The 22,825-nt window shown below is 36.7% G+C and overlaps 5 protein-coding genes across 14 annotated transcripts; 1 reads left to right on the top strand and 4 right to left on the bottom strand.

Moving 5' to 3' along the window:
- Positions 1-450: 450 nt before the first annotated feature.
- Positions 451-4,941, bottom strand: LOC7489621 (nuclear transcription factor Y subunit B-1). Of its 6 annotated transcripts, XM_052456866.1 has the most exons (7): positions 4,760-4,941; positions 4,230-4,451; positions 3,740-3,869; positions 3,598-3,603; positions 3,388-3,471; positions 3,240-3,278; positions 451-757 (listed from the first exon to the last, which is right to left on the bottom strand). In XM_052456866.1, the coding sequence occupies exons 2-7, from the start codon at positions 4,445-4,447 to the stop codon at positions 710-712; spliced, it is 525 nt and encodes a 174-aa protein (XP_052312826.1). In that variant the 5' UTR covers positions 4,448-4,451; positions 4,760-4,941; the 3' UTR covers positions 451-709. The 6 variants fall into 6 exon arrangements, 1 of the variants encoding a protein (XP_052312826.1); XR_008060450.1 differs by having other exon boundaries at positions 3,598-3,869; positions 4,230-4,461; positions 4,641-4,941; XR_008060451.1 differs by having other exon boundaries at positions 3,598-3,869; positions 4,641-4,941.
- A 1,440-nt stretch (positions 4,942-6,381) lies between these two features.
- Positions 6,382-9,455, bottom strand: LOC7458634 (uncharacterized). Its single transcript, XM_024609783.2, has 7 exons — positions 8,668-9,455; positions 8,436-8,553; positions 8,178-8,293; positions 7,645-7,730; positions 7,126-7,235; positions 7,001-7,033; positions 6,382-6,823 (listed from the first exon to the last, which is right to left on the bottom strand). The coding sequence occupies exons 1-7, from the start codon at positions 9,228-9,230 to the stop codon at positions 6,794-6,796; spliced, it is 1,056 nt and encodes a 351-aa protein (XP_024465551.2). The 5' UTR covers positions 9,231-9,455; the 3' UTR covers positions 6,382-6,793.
- A 630-nt stretch (positions 9,456-10,085) lies between these two features.
- On the top strand, positions 10,086-11,396 carry LOC7489620 (uncharacterized). The gene has a single exon (XM_024609482.2). The coding sequence runs from the start codon at positions 10,161-10,163 to the stop codon at positions 11,004-11,006; it is 846 nt and encodes a 281-aa protein (XP_024465250.2). The 5' UTR covers positions 10,086-10,160; the 3' UTR covers positions 11,007-11,396.
- A 1,365-nt stretch (positions 11,397-12,761) lies between these two features.
- Positions 12,762-16,303, bottom strand: LOC7489619 (protein RETARDED ROOT GROWTH-LIKE). 2 transcript variants are annotated; one of them, XR_008060206.1, is made up of 8 exons: positions 15,805-16,303; positions 15,606-15,714; positions 15,107-15,266; positions 14,521-14,669; positions 14,284-14,435; positions 13,272-13,386; positions 12,959-13,156; positions 12,762-12,857 (listed from the first exon to the last, which is right to left on the bottom strand). XR_008060206.1 is itself a non-coding variant. In XM_024609631.2 (7 exons), the coding sequence occupies exons 1-7, from the start codon at positions 16,230-16,232 to the stop codon at positions 13,016-13,018; spliced, it is 1,254 nt and encodes a 417-aa protein (XP_024465399.1). In that variant the 5' UTR covers positions 16,233-16,303; the 3' UTR covers positions 12,762-13,015. The 2 variants fall into 2 exon arrangements, 1 of the variants encoding a protein (XP_024465399.1); XM_024609631.2 differs by having other exon boundaries at positions 12,762-13,156.
- A 1,848-nt stretch (positions 16,304-18,151) lies between these two features.
- Positions 18,152-21,871, bottom strand: LOC7489618 (APETALA2-like protein 3). 4 transcript variants are annotated; one of them, XM_024611174.2, is made up of 10 exons: positions 20,862-21,871; positions 20,686-20,711; positions 20,532-20,562; positions 20,301-20,388; positions 20,035-20,180; positions 19,806-19,850; positions 19,596-19,699; positions 19,383-19,513; positions 19,084-19,203; positions 18,152-18,603 (listed from the first exon to the last, which is right to left on the bottom strand). In XM_024611174.2, exons 1-10 carry the CDS (start codon positions 21,416-21,418, stop codon positions 18,343-18,345), a joined length of 1,509 nt encoding a protein of 502 aa, XP_024466942.1. In that variant the 5' UTR covers positions 21,419-21,871; the 3' UTR covers positions 18,152-18,342. The 4 variants fall into 4 exon arrangements, with proteins under 4 accessions (XP_024466942.1, XP_024466941.1, XP_024466943.1 ...); XM_024611173.2 differs by having other exon boundaries at positions 20,532-20,565; positions 20,862-21,864; XM_024611175.2 differs by lacking the exon at positions 19,806-19,850 and having other exon boundaries at positions 20,532-20,565; positions 20,862-21,863.
- Positions 21,872-22,825: the final 954 nt, after the last annotated feature.

Raw genomic sequence — 22,825 nt, 5'->3', positions numbered from 1 at the left:
AGCACTCACCTGAAAGTAACGTGTCACTATCCATGTCACGTGCTACTATGTGTGCTTCTTCTAGGTGGCAGCAAGTTCGTTGGTACAAAAGTGTCTGGCACTTCATGCTTGTATGTTTCAACTGACGTGCATTTGGTAGGTTACATGTGGGCATTTACTTTCAACACCATAAATAAATGCACAATTTGGCCTTCTTGTTGAAAAAAGTTTGGGTTACCCAATCTGATTGGGACCCAAGAGCTTGCAAACGAGATCAATTATAAAGGGAACATGCGACTACAGGAAATGAATTTCTTGCGCAAAACAATTCCCCCCTTTCTGATCGTTATATTTCAGCATAGGTCCATTAATTTGACAATTGATAAGCATATAACATGTTAACATTCCGAAAAATCAGAGGCTAACATCGACAGGCCTATGAGGTATGCTTTCAGATGCTCCAAGAAACCATCCTAGCAATACTCGGAAGAGTATATATTAGATAAAGGGCAAATTTACATAACTTAATCTGACCAGTAAGCTGCTCTGCTGATGACGGCACCAACCACATTTAAACCACCTCCAACAATAACCAACTACCAAAGCCGCCAAAATGCATAGCGCTTTGGTTTCAATCAGATCAACTAATGCAAAAGACTCTACAAGTGTTGAAACTAAAAAGTTCTGCCAGCACTAGAATTCATTGAATTGACAAAAGCAAAGCCAAATCCTACTCATTGCCTTGCATGGAAGGAAGGATCATATGCTGTCCCTGTCCCTGCAAGATGGCAAGAAGCCCATGAGAATACAGGCCGCAGGTACAATTTCATCAAACCCCCTAATTCCCTTAAAAGAACGGGAAAACAGAAATTAAAAAAAGCATCTTATTTCATCTTCCATGTTGCTGACACACCTATCTACAAGGAACAGAGCAAGATAATAAAGAATGAACCTGGCGCTAAACCAGCTACATCCCTACATGTAATTAAATCCTAACATGATCCCATTACTGCATGTATGCATCGAAGACAATATGAATGTATGATGTCAACAAGACCATCAAAGAATGTCATCTGCAAATGAAAAGAACTACATACATAAATCAATAACATGCCCGAATTTAGTTAGCTTATTTAATTTAATCTGCACAAAAAGAGAATTTGACTACTGATTCTTCCAAGCCTCATATTTTCATCCCAATACAATCATGCAAATATTTCACGCGCTAAGTATCAGAAGCAGAGTTAACTTGAAAATATCAACTGCTTTGCTTTGTTCACAAGTACTCTTGAAAAGGTCCTGGATAGATTAGAAAGGATAAACCTTTCAATAAGAAGAAGACGACTGTTAATGTCAAATCATTAGGATGTACAGTGTCACTCAAGATCATTCAAGAGCAACATCCAGACCATCTTAAGACTAACAGAGTGTCAAAAAATTCAATCACCAAGTCAAATATGATTTCCCACATATCTAAACCAGGTCTACGATACAATTACCAAACCATACTTGGATTAAACCGAGCATTGGATCAATGACCAATCATGTCAGAATCATCATAAGAGGCAACATGTACAATACAGGCTCAAGTTCCCTGCAAGAAGTTTGCAAAGAGGTGGAGGAATAATGTAGTCAGAATTGGTCAGGAAGAAGGGACGGCAAAGTTTGGCCCTCCCTTTATGCCTATCAAGTTTTCACTTGGGTTTCATGCAATAACATATGCCTATCAAGATTTCTTTTTTCCTTTACATAAATGATGCTGTCTACATTATAAATGACCGAAAAAAAAGTCTTTGTTTCAATAGTAGGATGTCCTGAGATAGTAGCCCTGTCCCAAACAAACTCATAGTCAACCATAAGTCATTCCAGCATGCTGGAGCACACTGAAAAATGATGCTACTATAAGAATGTTGATCATTTGAGGTCTGAGCAAAATGGGAAAAGGGAAGGATTTAATTTAGGCTGCCAGGGGCTCTTCAACAACATATCAAGTGTTTACTAGCAGAATATTATTGTTGACTGGTTGCAAGGTTCACTATCCAACAAACTTCCCACATATTAGAGCAGACATATAGATTATTGAAGGTGATTATTTTGCTTCCAGAGACTCTGAAAACAGAGAGTAGTTTCATGGGACGATTAAAGACAAGTAATTTGAAACTGCCTTTATCAGCAATGATAACTTCAGACAACACATGTTTTCTCCAAGAATGGGTGTTCAAAGGAGATAATTACAAGGATCATGGGAAAGCTACTAGCATATAATTAGAGGCACCAAACCAATTCTGGTATATAGTACTGGGATTTAGGACAAGAAGCCCCACCTTCTACACATACAGAACCTTCTAGTATGAAGTTCAGAAAAAATAGGTAAAGCTCATCTCAAAAAACCAAAATAAAATCCATAATTTGCTTCAATTCCGAGACGCAACATAAAACTGCAAATGTAGTGATTGTCTGATAGATATTTCTCATGAGATCTAAAAAACCAGGATCCCCAACAATCACATACAGCCTGAGTCCAGTAGAAATGCATTCTTTCACTTCATTAGCAATCAGATGGTTGAAAATTTACTTGTTTGAACATGTATACAAGTCACAAAGTTATGGTGATTATATAACTACCCAACTATGGTTGGTTTGGACCAATATAGTAAAAGACATTTCTTTTTCTTCCTTTTGAACCCCTATCTACTCCACTTATCAATATGATTGTGAGAGAATAGATGTATATTTTTTTACAGACTTTTCACTTTCACTCAATCATCTAAGCTTTTAGTCATCAAAACATTGGTCGCCCTCCCTTTTCTCTGTATTTTCCTCTGCGATTATTAGTTAGCCTTACATTTTTCTGTATAACATCTGTGACTTTTTAACCTATCTACAATGTTGATTTTTGTCAAGAATTTAGTCCAATTTGTTTTCCTGTCAATCCAGGATTAAAAATGAAGACACTCTGGGAACAAGGGCGGAGGGTGCTCCTACATATTCTTTTTGTGAAGAAAGAAAAGAACTGATTATTCTTGCATAGTATGTGTCATTTATATTTGACCCAATGACAACAGTTCTGAATCCAAGAGAAAAGGAATTTGCATGACTATTTAAAAAAATAATTCAATAAATGAAGATTTATAATTCTCTAATACTATTAGTTTAAATGTTTAACATTTGACTCTATATTCCATTGGTTTAAAAATCTTTCTCTGTGTGTGTGTGTGTGTAAGAGAGAGATAGAGAGAGAGAGAGAGAGAGAGTATTACTTGTGGGCTTATATAATTCATGGATCCTTGAAGAGCAAACTGATGTGGTTGTTCATCACAAATGCAGGAAAAAAAAAATTCGGTGAGCTGATGAAACTTCAACAAGGACAGAATAATCAACCTCTAAAGCATGTTTACAAAAATTCACCTGTGCATTTTGAGCAGGCAGACCTCCAACTGCTTCCCTTTTAGAAGATCCATCTCCACCTCTAGCAGATCCCTTTGCATCACCCTGCCAAAGTTGCTGAAACATAACTCCCAACTTTACAGAACATATTTCTTATAAGAACATTTATATAGAAGTTGCTTAAGCCAGGAGAGAAGGAAACAATGTTTTAATTAAAAAAATGTTATTTACCTCCAGCTGTGGCATTGCATCATCCAATAAAACCAGAGAAAAAAGAAGAGTCAGAAGATTAGATTCCAAAACAACCTATAAATTAAAACAAAATCAATCATAAACTAGAGCACAGACGACCTAAAAATCAAAGACTAATTACCTCCCGGTACCTAGCCAGGTACACCTTAAGTGGATCAATATAGTCCTCGAATCCTAATGTTGCCATTGCCCACAACAAATCATCCCCGTTGATTGTCTTTCTCTTCTCCTTCTGACACTTATCACTCGCCCTAAAGAAAACAACATCCAATCACATTTCACAAACCCAGACTCTCAGTCCAAGAACCCTAAATTTCCCAAAGCAGCAAAATTTCACTGCACAAACTAAAACCTTAACCGACAATTATATAAATAAGAAAACCATTAATTCCAAACACACCAAACAGATAAACAAAAGATATACTTCAAAAGTCCCAACTGCATTTCCAAATAGCAATAAACATCCCATTTTCCCGAAACCCCCAAAAACAGTTCCCCACAGAATCCCACTACCCCTAGAATTAAAATCCACCAAAAAGAGCAAACAATTTTCAATAATCAAAAACCAATATCAATCACAAAAGAGATACATCATCATCACTTTTACTTACTCGCTGGTAACGAAGCTAATAAACTCAGAAACACATTCCTGAACAGTATCCTTAGCATCCTTGGCAATTTTTCCATTAGCTGGCAACGCCTTCTTCATGATCCTACTTATATTAGCAATTGGCAGGTATCTATCCTGCTCTCTCACCCCTGACCGCGGGCTCTGTTCACCACCACTCTCGTGGCTCCCCGCCGCCGGACTCGTCGGATTATCCGCCATCTCACTAAGAAAACCTCCACATTGATCAGAAAAACACACCGCATTAATTCAAAATTCAAAGCAATTATATGCTAATCACAAACCAAAACAAATTATTCTAATTCAATTCTAATTAAACTAAACCCTAAATAACACGTATAATACAAATTCAAATACAACACGACACGACACGTTTCTATACGTATACACCTACAGAAACGGACAAGTATACGTATGTTGAGACGGAAAGTAGAGAAGAGAGTGGAATTGAAGGAGATCAAAACCCTAGGTGAGATGGTTTTAGAGAGAGAGGAGGAGGTTGTTAGGTATTACCTGGAGAAAGAAAGAGGGAGAGGAGAGGGTGGTTTTGTATTTGGCGCGAGAGTTGGAGGGAGAGAGGGAGAAACAGAGAAAGAAAGAATGAAAAGTTTTTAGATCTGACGATGGAGAAAAGAGGAGAGGGAAGAGAGGGGGAGGAGATAGTAGTTTGTGATTTGCTGGATTTTATTTTCCTTCTTTTATTGGTTTGGCTTTATGTTTATCAACACCGTTGGTTCCTTTTTGGCTCTCATCGATTAAGTAAAATAAAAGTTATTTTTTATTTAGTAATACATTAAAATTATATATTTTTTATTTTTTAAAATTTAATTTTGATAATATAACATTAAAATAATCTAAAAACATAAAAAAATAATTTAAAATAAAGAATAAAAAAATTTATTATTTTTTTAAAAATTCTTTTAAAATGACAAAAAGCTAGTGTAGTTATTATTATTATTATCATTTAATTCATCTCATTTCTAACCAATTTGACGTTTTTTATTTTATTTTGTTTTAACGCTCAGATTTTGGGCGTGCTAAAGCTAAACCAAGTTTTTTCTATCTCATATCTTGAATTTTTTTTTCATAAATTATTTAATATAGTAGGGGCTTTGAATAATTGCTGAGTAATACCTCCGAGATTCTGAAATGGAAGTCTTTCATTGTTTGATAAAAGCATTGACGATCTGTAATCCACTGCTAGGTAGTGTAAAGGTGACCAATTATTCTGCCAAATCTGGTATTTGTTGCCTTCTCCATGTAAATGCTGTGCTTGTCATGTGGGCTGGGTTAGGTAACTTTAGGTTGGGTACTTGTAGCTATTATTGGACCAAGTTACATGGGCCTTGGGTTCAGTTTAGTTCTAGATTTGGGCTCTAACACCCAATGTCTAAAAGCCCAATATATGTTTTAATTTTTACAGCAATATAGAATTACTAATTAAAGAAAAAGGGAGAAAAAAATTGCTGCCGAATAATTCCAGAACAGGAGGAACAGGCCACCCACAAAACCTTCGCGTTGATCATGGAAGATATCCCGAGATTGAAGAGAAATTCTTGGTGAGGATCTGCGTCTCATGGTTAGCATTTGAGGTGAACATATTGCTGTCTCCGAAGATATGGACTGGCCAGGTAATTAGGCTAGAACAGCATTTCAGTCACCAAACCTACAAGCCTGGATCATAATTCAAAATCTCTGCCATTTATCAGGGCAGGTGCCTTTCGATAGTCAGGTATTCACTCAATTCCTCTGCGAGAACATGGATTCAACTCAGGCATCAAATCCTCAAATTTTACCACACTCGTGAAGGAAACCAACTGGAGCAGGTAGATTTGCAGAAGGTTTATAGGTTACAATGGCTATACTTTGACTTGGTTTAGTTATTACTCAAGTATCCGTGATAGTTTCCTTCAATCTGCAAATATGGAACAATACTGTGCCGCGGATTTCCTTTAGAAGGCAAAACCAAACAGAACATGGTAGGTACAACAACAAGATTTGTAATTCCGGGAAATGGATCGCAACGTTTAAATTTGTTACAGGCCATGACCATGGCGTGTTGAGTTAAAAAAAAAGTGGAGTGGGTTTGGTTTAGGAGAAGAAATGAAACGAAAGTTTGCCAGAAAGCAAGCATATTGGGCATGGCAATATACAACGGGTATCATTTATCTAAGATAATGAACAAGAGTATCAATCTTGGACCAGAATCATTGGAATTGAGTTCTAACAATCAGCACCCAGAACAACAAGGGGTAAAATTTGGCAAATACTATCACTACAAATATATAGCTAATGACTTTTCACGATCATGTGTAAAGAGCCAACGGAAACAGAGAAGCTAAAAGTCATTGGAAAGAAAAGAAATTCTAACTCCTCTCCAGAGAAAAACAGACAGAGGATAACATTTTTGACAATTGTTGTCGCAGAAAGTGATAAAACAAACATATCGTCAGGTCTTTTTCATGATCAATTGCGTGGCATGCACTTTTCCGAACTTCCCAAATTAAATGACATGCAGCGTGGGGCCTTCACTAGAACGGATACCCTTTAGAGGCCTGCCTTCTCCATGATCTCTTTCTGGTAAAAAGTGAATGAGAACACAATAATATGAATTGATAAATTAGGGTAAATAGTTCAAAATGATATTGCATGATTAATATTTGCAATGGTTGCTACTTATAACTAGTTTGTTCCGTCTACACATGCATGAGCTTGCAGTCTTACACATGAAAGAAGTTTAAATGGATGGTGTACCTGGATCAATGCTGTGATCATCCCAGGATCCTCCTAATAAAAATAGCAAAATAGTTGTAGTTAAGAGAAAAGATAGCTTCTGCAACTGAAAGCCACAGTTTTACAAATTCCATATATTCACACACCTCGAACTGCTTTTCCTCCCATGAGATCTCCTTAAGGGCTTTTAGTTCCAATGACTGCCACGAACTTGGAGCTTGAATTTTCTCCACTCGCTGTATTATTCTTAGGCTACCTGCAACATCACTTGACTGGGTCAACTGCAGGTAAAACAAATGTTTACGGGAAGAGAAGCTGAGAAATAAGTGGAGCTGGAATCATATTCCGAAACCATGACTAGAAAATAAGAAAGAGAAAGGATAGTGGCAATCTGAAGATCCTCACACTTCATTTCATAACTCAATAAAACTTCAGAGCTACATACATGGGTACAACTGTGCTACTTAAACTGTTGCCATCTAAGGTCTGACCACCAGCCAATGCCAAGCTTCTTGTCAAATGCTAGGACTCAAATTTATCGTTATCAAATCACAAAACCGGATTCTCGAACTACACTAATCAAGTGTTTATGGCATTTGGAGAGTTCTAGTCAAAAGCTACAGAAGCTAAAAGCAAAGAGGATGTGTAAAAACCAAAAGGTTTACTTGTAATGAATGCTTCTTGCCAAAATTCATGCTCCGACCATGATGGAGCAACTTCTCGAAATGGAATTCCCTTGCTCAAGCACACTCTGAAACAAAATACTAGGTCAGATGATTATTACTCTCAGTTCATCAAAATCAAATGCATTGCTTAACGGTGCTAAACTTGGATGTAGTCGAATAGCATGGCCATGCAGAAACTTGTATTGCCCAAGTGTTCAGTCCCTGACTTTATGAGGACATGCTTTTTACAAGGATTTTTTAAGATAAAATTTTGCAACCACAATTTTAATTACATTAGTATGAAATCATGAATGCTCAACACACACCAGGAACAGAAGCTTTGTAACAATGAAGGTCACCTTAATAATATATTTCCAGTCTTCGACATTAACCTTACAGAGCTATAAAGACTTCTCCTTTATAATCAACAGCAAACGCTCATATGACATAGCCAAAGTATACTCTGTTGTGCGAAAAGGCCATCTACCTCTTCTGCATATAGGTACAGATGTATTAAGCAAGGAAAAACTTACTCAATTACTAATTGGCGTATGACTCCTGGAAGGACCCCGTCACCAATAGGAGCTGTCTGTACTTCATAAGGAAATGTGTTTTCATTAACACCTAAGTATTTCTCGTTTCGGTCATCCTGAAAGCTCATAAGACAAATCATAGTTAGAAAATCAACAAAATGCAAAAGAGCACAATTCACATACCCCCCCCCCCAAAAAAAATAGTAACCACCTAGCATGAAAGTCTTGAACATTGTTCTAACATTCTCAATCACTCACCTTGCGACAAACAACAAAAAAATTAGTGACACAACCTTCAAGTATTCGATCACCATCTTTAGACAACAACAGCTCAGTTACAGAAGGAGGCCTCAACTTTTCCAAAGACTTCCTTAACCTGCACACATCCTCAAAAATCACAATTCACAAAACCCATCTCGAAAATAACACCAAAAAAAGAAGAAAAAATAATATTGAAAAAAAAAAACTTTGCTTTGCTTAATTTTCTTACCTAACCCAATCAGAATACTTAGCTTCTGCAATATCCCTCCCAGGACCGACCACAGCTACTCTTGCTCCATTTCCTTTAACACCAAACACGTGAGGCACATGGCTTCCAACATGAACATGAACATCAAGTGCCTCATAAACATTTCCCTTAACTTCACTCAGATTCTCTGTATTTCCAGTAACAAGAGCAGTAACTGCCAGTTCCTCTCCTTCATTTCTCGTCTCCCTCAACGCAACTGGCAACACTTTATTTACCGTCTCGTTGACGAGAGACTTAATTGTCGATTCCCACATGGGGTTTGGCGGTGGAGGAGGGGTCAATAGTGGGTTTATTGTGGAGTTTAAGGATTTGAAGAGAAATTGTGGGTTTGAGGTTAATAGGATTTTGACAGAGTTTGAAAGTCGTTGTAAGTGTCGGTCCCAGAATAAGAGAGATGCTGTATTGTTGTGTGTCCGTGTGGTGGTGTAAGCTCCTGGATTGGATTCGAGGAAGGTGGAGATGGGAGGTGTGTCTGGCGGGTAGAAAATCATGCCGTTGCTGTAGAGGAATCCGGTGCTTGTCATTCTTGCTGGCTTGTTACAATCACGGGAACTGAAATTGCAAAAATGACGTGGAAGTAGTAGTGCTTTTAACTGTATTCTGATTTCTGAGTTTTCTTTACGTTTGAGACTTGGTAGTGTAGTAATGAAACCGATTCGATTGGCTAGTTTAATCCAAGAAATTTGGGATTTGAACCTGGACGGGGATCAGATTTTTAATTGAATTGGACGGAATATTGAATTAAACTCTCTCTATAACAGTGCATCCAACCTTATTTTTTATAATTTGATTGATAAAGTATTTAGTTCCTGTTTTTTTTTAATTTAAAAATATTTTTGAAAAAAATTAAATTTTTTTATTTTTTTAAATTAATATTATTTTAATATTTTCATTAAAAATAAATTTTAAAAAATAAAAAAAACATTATTTTAATATATTTTCAAACAAAAAAATATTTTCAAAAATAATTATAATTATATTCTCAAACATTTTTTTGTGTGTTGGTATTATTGTGTTTTAAGAATATTTATTTTTATTTTATTTTTTTAATAATACAACATTATTAATATAAAAATTAAAAATATATATATTTTTTAAATAAAAATATTTTAAAAAAACGCACCGAACAAGAACACTTACTTGAGGAAAAAACAAGAAACTTCTGCCCTGGTTGCATTGCACTGTGAGATAAGAATTTTGATACATCGAACCCGACACATCTCCAACCAAGAACATTAATTTTGAACGCTGCTTTTGAAACCTTCTACGGAAACTAAAACGAACATACCATTTCTGCAGAAGAAAAATGGCAACTCTTCAAAAGCATACCCTTTCATTCCCTTAAGTCACAACTCAAATCCGACGATTGTGTTCTTTCATCTCTATAAGAATACACACTAGTGTTTCCCCTTGTTCTCTCTCATTTCAGAGTACCAAATCACAGTTAAACAACTATGGAATCATCTTCTTCTTCTTCTTCTGTTTTGAATCCTATGGTGAGTCCAGAAGAGTTCAAGATTTTTCACACCATAGACCGAACTCTTTATACTAGACTAGTTGTCAAGCTTGACCGCGACCCCGCAGACTCAATGCAAGTCATGGCCTTGTGGATTTGGCTTGAAAGGGAGGCACGTGGTAATTTAGTGAAAAGAATGCTGTCATTGCCTGATACCCTTATCTATTCACTAGCAGATGAGGCTGTTCTTTGCTTGAATTGCATAGAGACGGACCGGTTTGATTTTTCTCTAGAAACTATGAACGATGAAATTCCTTTGACTCAACAGTTGACAAAAACTGGTTTCTCTCTTCGGTTTTTCCATGACAATCGACTTGGCATTCTTCGTGCGATTGCAAAGATCACCAATGAAGTTTGTGCAAGAGCTTTCGAAGATATCTCGCGACAAGTTATGGAGAGAAAGGCTGTTGCAGGAGGAAGTAATGTTGCTGAAAATGTTGTTGGTCAAAACACTAACCCTTTGAATTATTATGGTCCAGTGATTAATCCTGTACTGTACTGTAATTCGAATGCTGCTGGTGTTTATGGTCAAACGGGTATCAGTCGACGATTCATGTGGCCTAATGTAGGGCACCCTGGATTTTTGCCTGGTTATGATCCTTATGATCTTGCATTTCAGAGGCAGATTCTGAACACCGAGAACATTGCTGGGGTATTGAATCGTCTAAAGATTAGTGCTGGCGACCAGAAGGAAGTGCAAGCTGATAGTAGGACTGTTTTCTTGACGTTCTCCAAAGGGTACCCTATTTCAGAAGATGAAATCAGAGACTATTTCACCAAGTAATCTCTCGTTCGATATCTCTTGCATGTCTAGATTTTGGGAAAGAAAATTCTGAAATTGTATTAGGAACTGATCACATTAATGTTAATTTGCGGTAACAGAAAGCATGGAGAGTGTATTGAAGCAATATATATGCAAGAAGTTTCGGCAGAGGAGCAGCCACTGTATGCACGCCTTGTTGTACCCTCTGCTGCCATCCTTCATAACGTTCTCCTGGGACAGGGCAAGGCAAAGTTCACCATTAATGGAAAACATGTTTGGGCCAGGAAATATGTCCGGAAGAATCTTAAGTCGTCGTCTCCATCAAAGTCACCAACATCACCACAGCCAACCTCACCCGACACAGGATCATCAAGCCTGAACTAAGTTTGACAATCATTTTTGTGTTCCCCCTTGAAGAAAAGGCAAACTTGGATGTGTTTATATTGTGTTTTTGTGTCTTTTAATTTTTTGTTAATTTTTTTTTTTGAGAAGTGACTTCTAGTATGTGTTGATTATGAGATTTTGATGGGCTGAAAGTGACTTCGAGTCTTATTATATATTACTGTGTATTAACAAGTAGTTTGGTGAGATTATATATTGGAATCCGCTGATGAAAATATTTATCTTGTTGCATACCGTTTTTCATCATCTTTCATACAAGTATACATTAGAAATCAGGATTTTTCGTCTCTGGGAAAAATCACATTTGTATTACAGACTTTATGGTATAGTATAAACCCAACAAATCACATTTCTAGACCTCCTTGCAAGCCAATCAGATGATCGACCCCGTCTGCATAATAATATTTTTTTAATTTAACAAGCAGCGGACTCTTTTGTCAAGATCTGCTGAAATTAGTAGAATTTAGGCTGATGATTTTGTATTTACAATTTCCTCAATTATAATAATATAAAAAAATTAAATTCAATTGTGTTGTCAAGATCTGTTGAATCTTTCTTTTTAAAAAAAACACAAACTTTACTCTTTTGTCATTATGAAAAGACCACCATTAAAATCTAACAAAACTGAGGATGGTGTTCGGTAAAAAGATGCCTAAGTTAGTCCCGTGGGTAAAGTATAGCTAGAGAAATTATAAGATTTGAGTGCAATTGCAAAAGAACACCCTAACAGTTGGTTTCGATCAGAGCAATTCAAGAATAACAAGCCTCGTTGTCATCCTTCTCAACGTTCGCTCGCCATCGTTATCACTATCAACAATCAAAATACATCATCTAATCTTCCATCGTTGATGTTATGAGGTAACAGTCTTGAAGACCGACGAACCAAACTTGTTAATTCTGGGCTTAGATAATATCCAATTCCAATTAGCAATGATATCATAACAGTAGAAGTGCTTTTTTATCAATAACGATACTAATTCCAAAGAACAAGAATAATTAATGTCAAGAACTATCATTGCTTCTTTAGCCCCTCTCATACTTGCTACGGCATGAACTGCCATTGCCTCTCCATGTACGAGGGGAGGAAGCTCATATGAGTGTGAAGATTTTGTTTCTTACGAGGGATCAAGTGGCCAGCCTCCAGCAAGCATGGCTAGGTTAAACTAATTGAATTACCATAAACACATCCTTTCTACGTTCTCCAAATCTCCGACTTCCACAGCTGATAAAATGATTCTCTTAAAACAACCCAGTTTGATATACAAGGTGAATGTGGCCAAAAATAATTGCCAGCTCCAATTTAAATAGATTAGCCCTCGATCAATGCTGGTATTATATGATGCATTTCTGCTGCCGACAGCACAGAGGAAAAAATGTCTTGAAATTTCCAGTGGTTTTTACCCATGAAATATGCATATAATGGATGCGGAAACCGAGATTGCAGCGCCATCATGGCTCCACAAATGAGAACTGTCATTTCAAAGGAAAATTTACAATCCGAAAAACTATTTACAAGTTGCTAGAAACAAGATGGAAGGTTATTTGAAAGGAAAATTTACAGCAGGTCCCACCTCAATCGTAACCTTTCATGTCTGACTCGTGTATAGAAGACATTGATAGTAAACTGATTAGAAGAATTTAAATCCTGATCTGTGGACAATATCAAAAACGGATATAATGATTTCGACACCAATCAACACAATGATGAGCCACTCCAAAAAGTCTGATTTCCTGTTTTGCAAAATTTCCTGAAGAAAGCGAATATTATGCTGCAAAGACAAGTGAAGACATCAGACATCACCGTAACACTCCGGTTAGAGAAGCTTTCTAGCACTAGCAGCAAGAGTGCAACATAATCACATGAATTTCTAACAAAGAAAGTACCTCAACAAACTTCAGCTTAAAATCAAGACTCGCAAATCTCTGAGTTAATTCAAATTCATCTCTGAGATATTCCCATATCTGAGCATATTTGGCATCTTTCCAAGCTATGTCTGATCTGTTGAAACCATCAAGTATTTTTGGAGTTATAGCACATTCATAACAAATGAAACAGTAAAAACAGAGAGAAAAGAAAGAGAGACTGAATTTGCCATCCCTGGTTAAATTAGAAATTAACAGTATGATGAGAACGTTTCTTTGTTTATTTCCATTTTTGGGTTGGCTAAATAGGCCCCCAGAACTTTGAAATGTCTGCTTTAGTGATTCAGGTAGAGCCATCACCCACTACGCATTAGGCAACAAGGAAGATAAAGTAGGTGGTTGGCCCTGGCACTAGCAAGTATAGAGACAAAGCAACAACCCCAGTACATTGAACAGCAAATGGATGCAGCTTTCAAAATCTCTGGCCCTCTTTCTTCCTTCTTGTTATATATCTTACCATATAGCCCATTCTCACCAAACCCCAGTCCTGTCATCTCCCAGAAGGTCCTTAAAGCACAGGGCATCTACAAGTCCAACCAAGGTTGGATTGGCCCAGAAGGTTCTTAAGCTAGTTAAAAAGTGTGCCATTCAGGATGCATTTGGTTTCCAGAAAAATACGGGGATGAGAAAAGGGAGAATAGGAACGATGAGATACCATTTCATTATTTATTTGGATGTGCAAAGAAAACAAGAAATAAATGCCACAAGCATGCCATTCCTCACAGATCCAAGCAACAATAACTTCTCATTTTATTTCTTTCCTTTTCCTTTAGTTTCTTGATTTTCTTCCCCTCTCTTTCTGATGAACCTCACACATCCTTACTTTTGAATTTCTACAGTTCTCACAAACTCAACAAAACCTTAATATGAAACTAAATTGGAATCGGCTACAAGAATGTTTTTCTTTCACTCTGTGCTAGATAGATCTATTATCATAAGAATAGGAGCGATAAAATAAGCATTAAAACCTTACCTTTCAAAAAGCCCAAGCTTTAGAATCACATCAGCAAGATTAGAATTGGCCTTCCCCACTATTTGAAAAAGCTTTTTACTGTCCATAGAAAACGTTCCAGTTTTTTCCATCCCGCGATTTATGTCAGTAAATTCAGCAACCATATCATCAACCTAGAGAAGAAGAAGAGGTTATGCAACATGCTTAGTCATGAAACTTGTATAAATGTAAACACTTTGAAAATAACATGGCCCATACCTGGCGTCCATAGTAGTCAAGAGCTATACTTTGACCAAGAACACTACCAATTGTCCGTATTCCATCAGTGTTCAAGAACTGCAACATAATGTAATCCAATCCACCTTGCATCCATGTGTTTAGAGTTGGCTTCTCTCTCACCTCATACTCTTGCAGTTGCGAAACAAAAAATAAAGTTCAATAAAACACATAGGCATAATGTATAAATAAATTAAAGACTGCCACAATCAGATGCAAATGTAATTACTCTCCATGGTACAAAGTCAATAGATACTAGACAATGAATAACCAATGTCAACATTTCCACCAACTAAGTGTTCTTCTTCTGTAAGCTATGTGCATATCTCTGTGGTTCTTGGTTACCTAGTTTTTAACATCAATTAATTCATTTTTTTAAGCCAAACTGCAAAAATAACTTCTAATATATATATATATATATATATATATATATATTTGAACTGCCACCTCATCTTGTGCTTCAGCTACCTAGATTACCATTCTCTCACATTCGGGAGCAATCTATACAATGTAGGTAATACTACATAGTAATATTGAAAATCAAAATAAAAACCATATGAGAGCTTACCATCCTTTCTCATTTCAGGGAGCAATCCTGAGGCATGTCTCCTTACAATGTTCAGATATTCATCAACCTCATGTTCACGGACATTAAACAAAACAATGGATCCATATTGGAATACTACCATGTAAGAGCAACTACTTCCACTTATGCAAGAGCCCAAACCCTGAAAACAACTTAAAATTACATTAAGTAATACATCCAAACTGATTGATAATCTATAGAGACATGCGGGTTACTCATACTAAAATCAATGAGAGAATCGATTTAATTGCACCATAAATTGCATCTTTCATCTATAGAACGCAGGGAAAAACAGTAGACTCCACTTTGATTATTGCAATTTCACTAAGAGAACAAATCCATGATTAATTCTAAACAGAAAAGAGCAATTTAAGCATAAACAAAACATTGTTTATCTCACGATATTCGATACAGTAATCCTCTAAACTCATTTCAGTAAAACAGGCAACTTCGATGAATATAAAACTGCTACGAAACTTACAGAGGGTTGAGAGAGATTCCCAAACCTAAGAACAACATAATTAGTCATTCGCGACGTTGGTGGTATAAAATTTTGCTTGTTCTGTTCCACTACGCTCTTCAAATCCACACTATAAAAGCAACAATAATAACCAGCTCCCAGGTTAAATTTTAACAACTACAGAGAATGAGAAAGAGAGATCGGGGTAAAAAAAGAAAACCTAGTAGAGAAGAAAAAGGCGCGAACAGGAATGGACGGCCGGGTGTCCACCTCGACACCCGTGCCTTTACCACCAACGCCTACGTCCGAAGAGGATACCGGCTCATTCCAGTCCACCGCCGTGTGCTGCTGATTCGGCGCCGCAGAGGCCGAGATCGAAGAAATGCACCTCACAACCACCAAATTACCACCGCGAACTCCGCCGCCCCAAGCAACATTATTACAGTGGCGTGTGGTGAAAGCGATAACGGAAAAGGAGGTATTAGGGGTTGATGAAGAGACACTTAGGGTTTTGAAGAGAGAGAAAAAATGACCGGCTTTCGGTGGTTTAAGAGAAGAGATGGGGAGAGGGTTTTGGTGGTAAGAGAAGAGGGCTGTACGGAGAGAGAAGCGGATTGTTTTCGAGTGAGCGTCGATGGCTCGCCACATTTTTTTTCAGGGTGGGTGTTGGAGGGAGCAGGAGAGAGCTCAAGTTTGGCTTTTGGGGTTTAAATAGGGTTTGAAGGGTTTTTTGTTTTTTCATTTTTTAAATATAGGCCCGTTTTGCACATACTATTTTGTAGATAGGAAATCTTTATACATTTTTTTTCATGGCTAAAATATATTTTTTAAAAAGAAAAGTGTTTTGGATATTAATGTATTATTTCATTGAAAAGTATTTTTATCTTTTGTATTAATCGCGTGATAGTCTATAGTTGTTGAAAAAGCAAAAACTAAATTGTTATATTAATACAATTTATAAGTTATTAGTTTTTTTTTTAATTTTATTGGTGAGCAGCAAGTGCCAACATGAATCAAGAATTAGTATTTTTGACATTATTCCAGATTAATTTCAAATGCATTTTTTTTTATCAGCTTCTTGGACCTAAATCCATATATTTGTTGGAAAATAATTAATATCACGTTCGTGATTTAAATATTATAATTACTGTCTTTCAGAAGTATTATCGAATTTGAGAGAATTGGGCCTGTTATGTTTCATTCGGTAGAGGTCGGTTGATGCAGGATGGGCTTTGAGTGTTAAAATCCTCCAGTGTCCAATACTGCTTGTAGTTTTGTATCGCCAGGCTCGCCCGACTCCTTGTCACTGACTCGAGTGCAAAGATACATGCTATGCCTGTTTTTTACAAGGCTTCTGTCCCATATAGTAGTTGTAACTAGATTTCTTTAAATATAGAAAATATAATTTTTATTAAAAAAATTAAATCATATGGTTAACCCGATGTGAAACTCCTCTCTAAAGGTCTCTTCTTGGATTCCAGTTTGAAATAAATCTTTAAAGATCTTGTTTTGTTCTTGTGGGTTCAGCAAGAAGCATTCCCGAGTATATTCTGTCTTGCTAGAGCCAATCAAGCGGGGTCTAGTAGTTTCTTGACAAGACAGCAGAGAGATCAGTCTATAATTGCCGCTCTACCGAGGCCACAGAGCAGGCGTGGTGGCTGGGATCAGAATTCTATTCAAACTCACTAAAAGAAAACAGAAATTAGGCCATTCGCCTCACCTCGAGCAGAATCCCCAGAACTTTTGCTGTGGTCTTCCCGTGTATAGTTAGGTGTTCTCTGCGTAGTTTTCACCGTGTTCAGAATAGGTTTTTCCCCACGAGATTTTAAAATTTATTCACACGTGTATAATATATTTAAAAGAAAATTTATCAGAGTCTCCTTTTGAAAATCCATAAAAATCACACATCGGATATCTATTTGGGCTATGATTCTTGTACAAACAGAGCTGCTGAAAGTCTAAACTGTTAATAATTCTACCTGCTTATATATTTTTATAAACATGTCTTCATTAGTTATTTTATTTTATTTGTTGTGTGCATATGTACCTTAGCCCATAGAGATTTGTCCACTGACTGAAAATTAAAATGTTGCCGCGCGATCTGAGCAAGTTGAAAAGAACCACCGAAGCAACCAGAAGGCTAGAACTTGGAGAATTCAATCTACTTGAAAGAGTTTGAATAAAAAAATGTCTACCCAACTGTCAATGTCAGCATTTCTGGCTGCAAATGACAAAAGCTAGGATGGTAGGTTTTTCCAGATATAGTCAGAAGGAGGCAACGATATTTTAATTAATTTTTATCCTCGGTAGATATGTTCATTCAGTAACTAATTTGACTTGATACTTTCCATCCTTGATACTTGTAGGAATATTTTCATCAATCTAGGTCATGAAACAGACACGATCGAAGTCATGATGTAATTTGGCACCGCTCAGGTCGTACTCGGGAATAATTTAATTGCCTCCAAGTAAATGAACAAGATCCCGTGTCTTTTTATTCTTTGCTAGGGGACACCATTTGCTTGGGCTTGATGATGTAAATTCGAGTATCGAGAGTGACCAATTCGTTGAAAAAAACGCAGAGGAGGATTAGCTCCGATTCTCCTTTAGGCAGATGAACAGATTGTAAGCAATCTATGCTTCATGTTATATTACATAATCAAAACAATATCCACCCTAAAGACTCCAGTTGATTCAGTTTTCTTCCTCTGCTTAATTTTTAGCACAACGGACACCGCACTCAAGGTTTTAACATTAATTATCTCTTGTAAGAGTAAAGAGAGGGGTTGGGGGAAGATGTGGTGGATGCAGCAAGACGCAGGTTGCTGGCGAAATGGTTCTGTTGGTTGAATGGAAGGGTCGCTGAAGAGGCAGTTATCGTCGAAGAGAATCCTGATGATGCTGCAACAGAGAGCTGTGACATTGTAGCAACAACATTGTTGCTGCCATTTATTAACCACGGCCAGCTTGAGAATCTCGGTGAAGAAACAGCTTCAACCTTCTTCTCTGTAGTCCTTTCCTGTCAGCATAAGATCAATCAGCACTTGTACTGATAATGATATGAAAAAATCAGCACCGACAATTAATATGAAAAGCATTTTCTTTCCATTAAATGAGTAGGAGCCCTATAGACACCACAATTTTAGGAGATTAGAGAAAAGGCACCTAGTTACCATGTCTCAATTGACAAGACAGCGCTCCTAAAATGAAGCCCTCTATCATCATAAAGATGGCATTTCAGTGGCTAGACTCTTAACAAACGAATGGTCGTTACATGTTCATGGGCATAAGACTTGATTCAAAAGCAGTTTCTTCGTGCAAAGGTCCAGGCCAAAATCGTTATTCCAGGAGCTAAATTTAATGGCGCACAGTTTTTCTGCTGTTATTTGAAAGTTATTCTTTGAAGCTAAAATATGCTGCATGTGCATTTTGTTTTCGGTAGAAAAGGCAACTCAATTTCCTGTGAGGAAAAAAGGCACAACGAATAGAAGGGAACTACCTCGTAGCTTGATAATAAACCAGGGTATATGCCAGACCATGCTGGAAGGTTCTTTGATGCCATTGGTGAACCATGAAGGGTTTGCAAGCCCATATGTGCTGCAGCAGTACTGCCCTCCACCTTCAAAAGCACAACGTGGCATCAATTTCCAACAGCTATGTTACAAGCATTTTCAGAAGAGAAAGGACTATAACCAGCCACATGATTTAAGATATGCCTAAAGAATGGATCGAGCAACAAGAATATGTTTAACAGTGAAAAAAAGCAATTAATTGCAGGCATCTTATATAGAATCATACCACTTGTCTCTCTTTTCTGGGTATTTCACAACCACCATAACGACAATGGGAGTCTCCCACACTGTCATTCCCCTTAGGATCATTTGATGGCTGAGAAATTCCAAGACTCAAATCAAGATTGTGGCCGCTTCCTGCATTTATATCCCCAGGAAAATTTATTACATTTACTAATCAATAGGGAGAAACTATAGCATCATAATAGTCTATTAGTACCTCCATTGTTAGGATCAGAAATCACATCTCCTTTATAAACGCTAGGCTCAAAATTGGTTACTGCTTCTCTTCCATTAAACTCGAGGGCTGCCTTGTCATAAGCCCTGGTTTATAAGAAAATGAAGATGGAATTACATGTTAGCTTTTAAATATCATCCGGATATTAGTAACAATTAGAATCGAAGAGAACAAATTCAAGATCACAAGGACCTTGCAGCTTCTACTTCGCTGTCGAATAATCCAAGATAAATATACCTGGTAATCAGAGAAAGTGTTGCCTGAGCGTTTTTTTCTCTTTGAAATAGCCATCTTAAATTTTACTTCTTGATTTAGGATTTTAGAGTCTAATTGAAGTGTAGAACAATGCTTATCAAGTTTTAACAATCACATGTCCTGACATCAATTAAAAAAAAGGTCTTTAGGTTTTAGGGGCTCTCACTTCTTTCCAAGGAATTGCCCCATTCGAGCTTCCCATCTGCCACATTTGTGAAGAGTTACACCTCTGTATTTTGAGCTACCTCGTGAGAAACCGGTGCTTTGACGGCGAAGAATGTGAACAAATTCTTCTTTACTAAGGTTTTTCATCTACAGTCCATCAATATTGCAATTAATATCCACAACAACCCCCCTTCCCAGACCAGAAAAGGGAAAAAGAAAATAGTAAGAGACAAAAGATAGTAATTTGTTATTGAGAAGAATCCTCACCTGCTTCATATCTTCTTCATAATCACTTGAATTAAAGTTGATGTCCGCGTCAACTCCCCGAAACTTAATTGCAGCTCTATCATATGCCCTGAACAAGTAAGATCCAAATACGGCACAAAGTTAACAAGATTTCAAATCCTTTTAAGACTGGAACAAATTAAGTACTTTCTCGTGAATTCATGAGAGAAAGTACTTCTAATTTAAAGAGAGGAAAGTTAACAAAATTCCTACCTTGCTGCAGCGTGAGCAGTGTCAAATCCACCTGCTTAACATGAAAAGACAAAAATTATTTATGAAATGTCATCATAATTAATACAAGATCGCAACCAAAACTAATATATTGCCAGAAATTTCAGTCACCCAGTGAGCTCATCCATCTGCTTACCTAAATATACTTGCTTCCCACAATCCCTGTGCCAGTTAAAAAAATAAAATCAAGATCAGTGAACAAAATAACCAGGCAAAACTCTTATCAACAGACATACACATAAAAATAAAAACAATTAACATGAGCGATTTAGAAAGGCAACAAATCCCAAAAGCAAATCCATGCTTGCTCACCATATATGTGACTCCCATCTCCCCGTTCTCCTGTAAAACGTCACTCCTCTATACTGTGAGCTTCTAGACCTTGGTCCTCTCCTACTCTTCCTCGCTTGCTGTTGTTTTTGCTGCACATTTTCCGGCTCTGCCTCCGGACTTGACCCCATCTGTGAAAGCTTCAACCACTGAGGTCTTGCAGCTGATGCTACAGCCAATCCTGGCTGGAAATTCAGTTCCAGCCCGGTGCTTTCAGGAAAAAGTTGTTGAGTTGTGAAATCACAGTTCCGGCTTGTTTCTTTTGAAGCATTAATGGCGCTTGTGTTGGTAAAGTTTCCATCTTTCTTCAAGATATCAAAAATGAAAGCAGAGTTACTGTTGTTTGAGGAATTCTCATCTTCGGTAGTGTTTGTAATGGAGGAGTTTGAAGTAGCTGAATCTTCCATTTGTTGAGTCCTTGAAGCTGCTTCTTCTTCTTCTTGGTGGTTCTCAACATCAACAATTACCATCATATTGTTCTTGTTGTTATCTTCACAGCATGAATCACTAGAGCTGATACCAAGATTGAGATCCAACATGATGACCTTTTCTTTTCTTTTTTTGTTTGGCTTATGTTATGGTTCTCACTCCTTAGTATTCGATCCTTTAAAGAAACTAAACAGGATAAGCAAAACCCATTTCAAGAATGGCGTCTAGTTAAAGAAAAATCAACAAAAGATGCATAAATTTGTAACAAACAAATGGTAGAGAAAAAGAGAAATTGAAAGACAGTTTCTTGAGGGTAACGGATGGGATCAGAAGAAGAAGATAGACTAAAAAACTACTAAGGTGTGTGTGACCAGGAAACCTTAACCAAAGTACATTTGGTAGATAACGAAAGAGAGAAGGAGAGAAGGCAGGGGTGTGTAAAAGTAGAGAAAAAACTGCCTGTCTGTCAGATTATATGGACATACGGGAGAGAGAAAGCGGCCAGAAATATAGAAAAGTTCATAGAGAGAGAAGATGATTGAGGAGTTTGACGATCAGAAGGGGAGAGAGAAGCATTTGTAGCTGGCTTCAAGGACTAGAAAATAAAAAAAAGAAAGAGATGGGGACGTGTTAACCGTAAAGGGTAATATTCTTACACTTGCCCCTTATTTTTGGGATGCCTGTTATAGTAGGCGAGACTTGCACTCTAGATATTTTTTCACAAATCTTAATTTTACCTGTTTGTCGGCCAAACCCGATTTCACATTCCTCACATGATGACTACTTACTTCTACTCATATTAATTATTTTAAAATCAGTTAAATTTTTACCTTGGAAAAACTAATAAAACATCAAAATTAGCTTCCTTTAAATATCATAATATTTGTTTAAACTATAATAATCTCACAAAAATAAATTAAAATAAATTTAAAATTAAACAAAAATATATATGAATATTGACTCAAAATAAATTAAATATTAAATGATGAAATTAATAAAAAAAAAATGACAAAAAAATTCAATAAAAAAATAAAAGATGGATTTTTTAAAAATATTTTTTCTAGTTTGTTTTTTCTACGTAGTATTATTAAGGTTTTTAAAAGATTATGATAGTTTTCTGATAGAGAGAATGTATGAATAAATAAAATAAAATATTTTAAAAATCTTTATACTTCCAATGTTTTTAGTATTTGAAAATCATAAATTGTAACAAATTTATTTATCATTCGCTCTCTTATTTATCAGGTTTTCACTCATAAAATATCAAAATTGGTTTGTAAGAAATGTTGTATAAAGTTGATTGGTCGAGTGTATTTTGCAGCTACAATTGATTCGAGTCTATGTGCATTAACAATTAATTAGTAAAATTATTTCAGCCTTCAAATAGTAAGAAGAATATAATCATAGATAATAATCCAACTCGCAGTGGTGAGAAAACACAGGGCGGAGGTCCTGGGCTCGGGGTTTGGTGTGTGACAAGAAAGGTAAGGTAGATTAATGGAGGATATGATCTGATT

Source organism: Populus trichocarpa, chromosome 10, assembly GCF_000002775.5.
Source record: "Populus trichocarpa isolate Nisqually-1 chromosome 10, P.trichocarpa_v4.1, whole genome shotgun sequence".
Classification (NCBI taxonomy): domain Eukaryota; kingdom Viridiplantae; phylum Streptophyta; class Magnoliopsida; order Malpighiales; family Salicaceae; genus Populus; species Populus trichocarpa.
This window is presented reverse-complemented; position numbering and strand designations above follow the sequence as displayed.

Bases quoted from the DNA above. Each gene is read 5' to 3' on its own strand.
- LOC7458634 (XM_024609783.2), bottom strand. From the start codon at position 9,230: ATGACAAGCACCGGATTCCTCTACAGCAACGGCATGATTTTCTACCCG. The intron at 8,554-8,667 runs GTAAGAAAATTA...GGATGTGTGCAG, and splicing joins AAGTATTCTGATTGGGTTAG to GTTAAGGAAGTCTTTGGAAA. The intron at 8,294-8,435 runs GTGAGTGATTGA...ATGAGCTTTCAG, and splicing joins TTTTTGTTGTTTGTCGCAAG to GATGACCGAAACGAGAAATA.
- LOC7489621 (XM_052456866.1), bottom strand. From the start codon at position 4,447: ATGGCGGATAATCCGACGAGTCCGGCGGCGGGGAGCCACGAGAGTGGT. The intron at 3,279-3,387 runs GTGAATTTTTGT...CAACCACATCAG, and splicing joins TGCCTGCTCAAAATGCACAG to TTTGCTCTTCAAGGATCCAT. The intron at 758-3,239 runs GTAATACTCTCT...GCCATCTTGCAG, and splicing joins TGAATTATATAAGCCCACAA to GGACAGGGACAGCATATGAT.
- LOC7489620 (XM_024609482.2), top strand. From the start codon at position 10,161: ATGGAATCATCTTCTTCTTCTTCTTCTGTTTTGAATCCTATGGTGAGT.
- LOC7489618 (XM_024611173.2), bottom strand. From the start codon at position 21,418: ATGTTGGATCTCAATCTTGGTATCAGCTCTAGTGATTCATGCTGTGAA. The intron at 19,514-19,595 runs GTACTAATAGAC...ATATAAATGCAG, and splicing joins TTCTGATCCTAACAATGGAG to GAAGCGGCCACAATCTTGAT. The intron at 18,604-19,083 runs GTAGTTCCCTTC...TTATGCTGACAG, and splicing joins GTTTATTATCAAGCTACGAG to GAAAGGACTACAGAGAAGAA.
- LOC7489619 (XM_024609631.2), bottom strand. From the start codon at position 16,232: ATGTGGCGAGCCATCGACGCTCACTCGAAAACAATCCGCTTCTCTCTC. The intron at 13,387-14,283 runs GTAAGGTTTTAA...TGGTTTCAACAG, and splicing joins AAGCTTGGGCTTTTTGAAAG to ATCAGACATAGCTTGGAAAG. The intron at 13,157-13,271 runs GTACTTTCTTTG...TTGTCTTTGCAG, and splicing joins TTAAGCTGAAGTTTGTTGAG to CATAATATTCGCTTTCTTCA.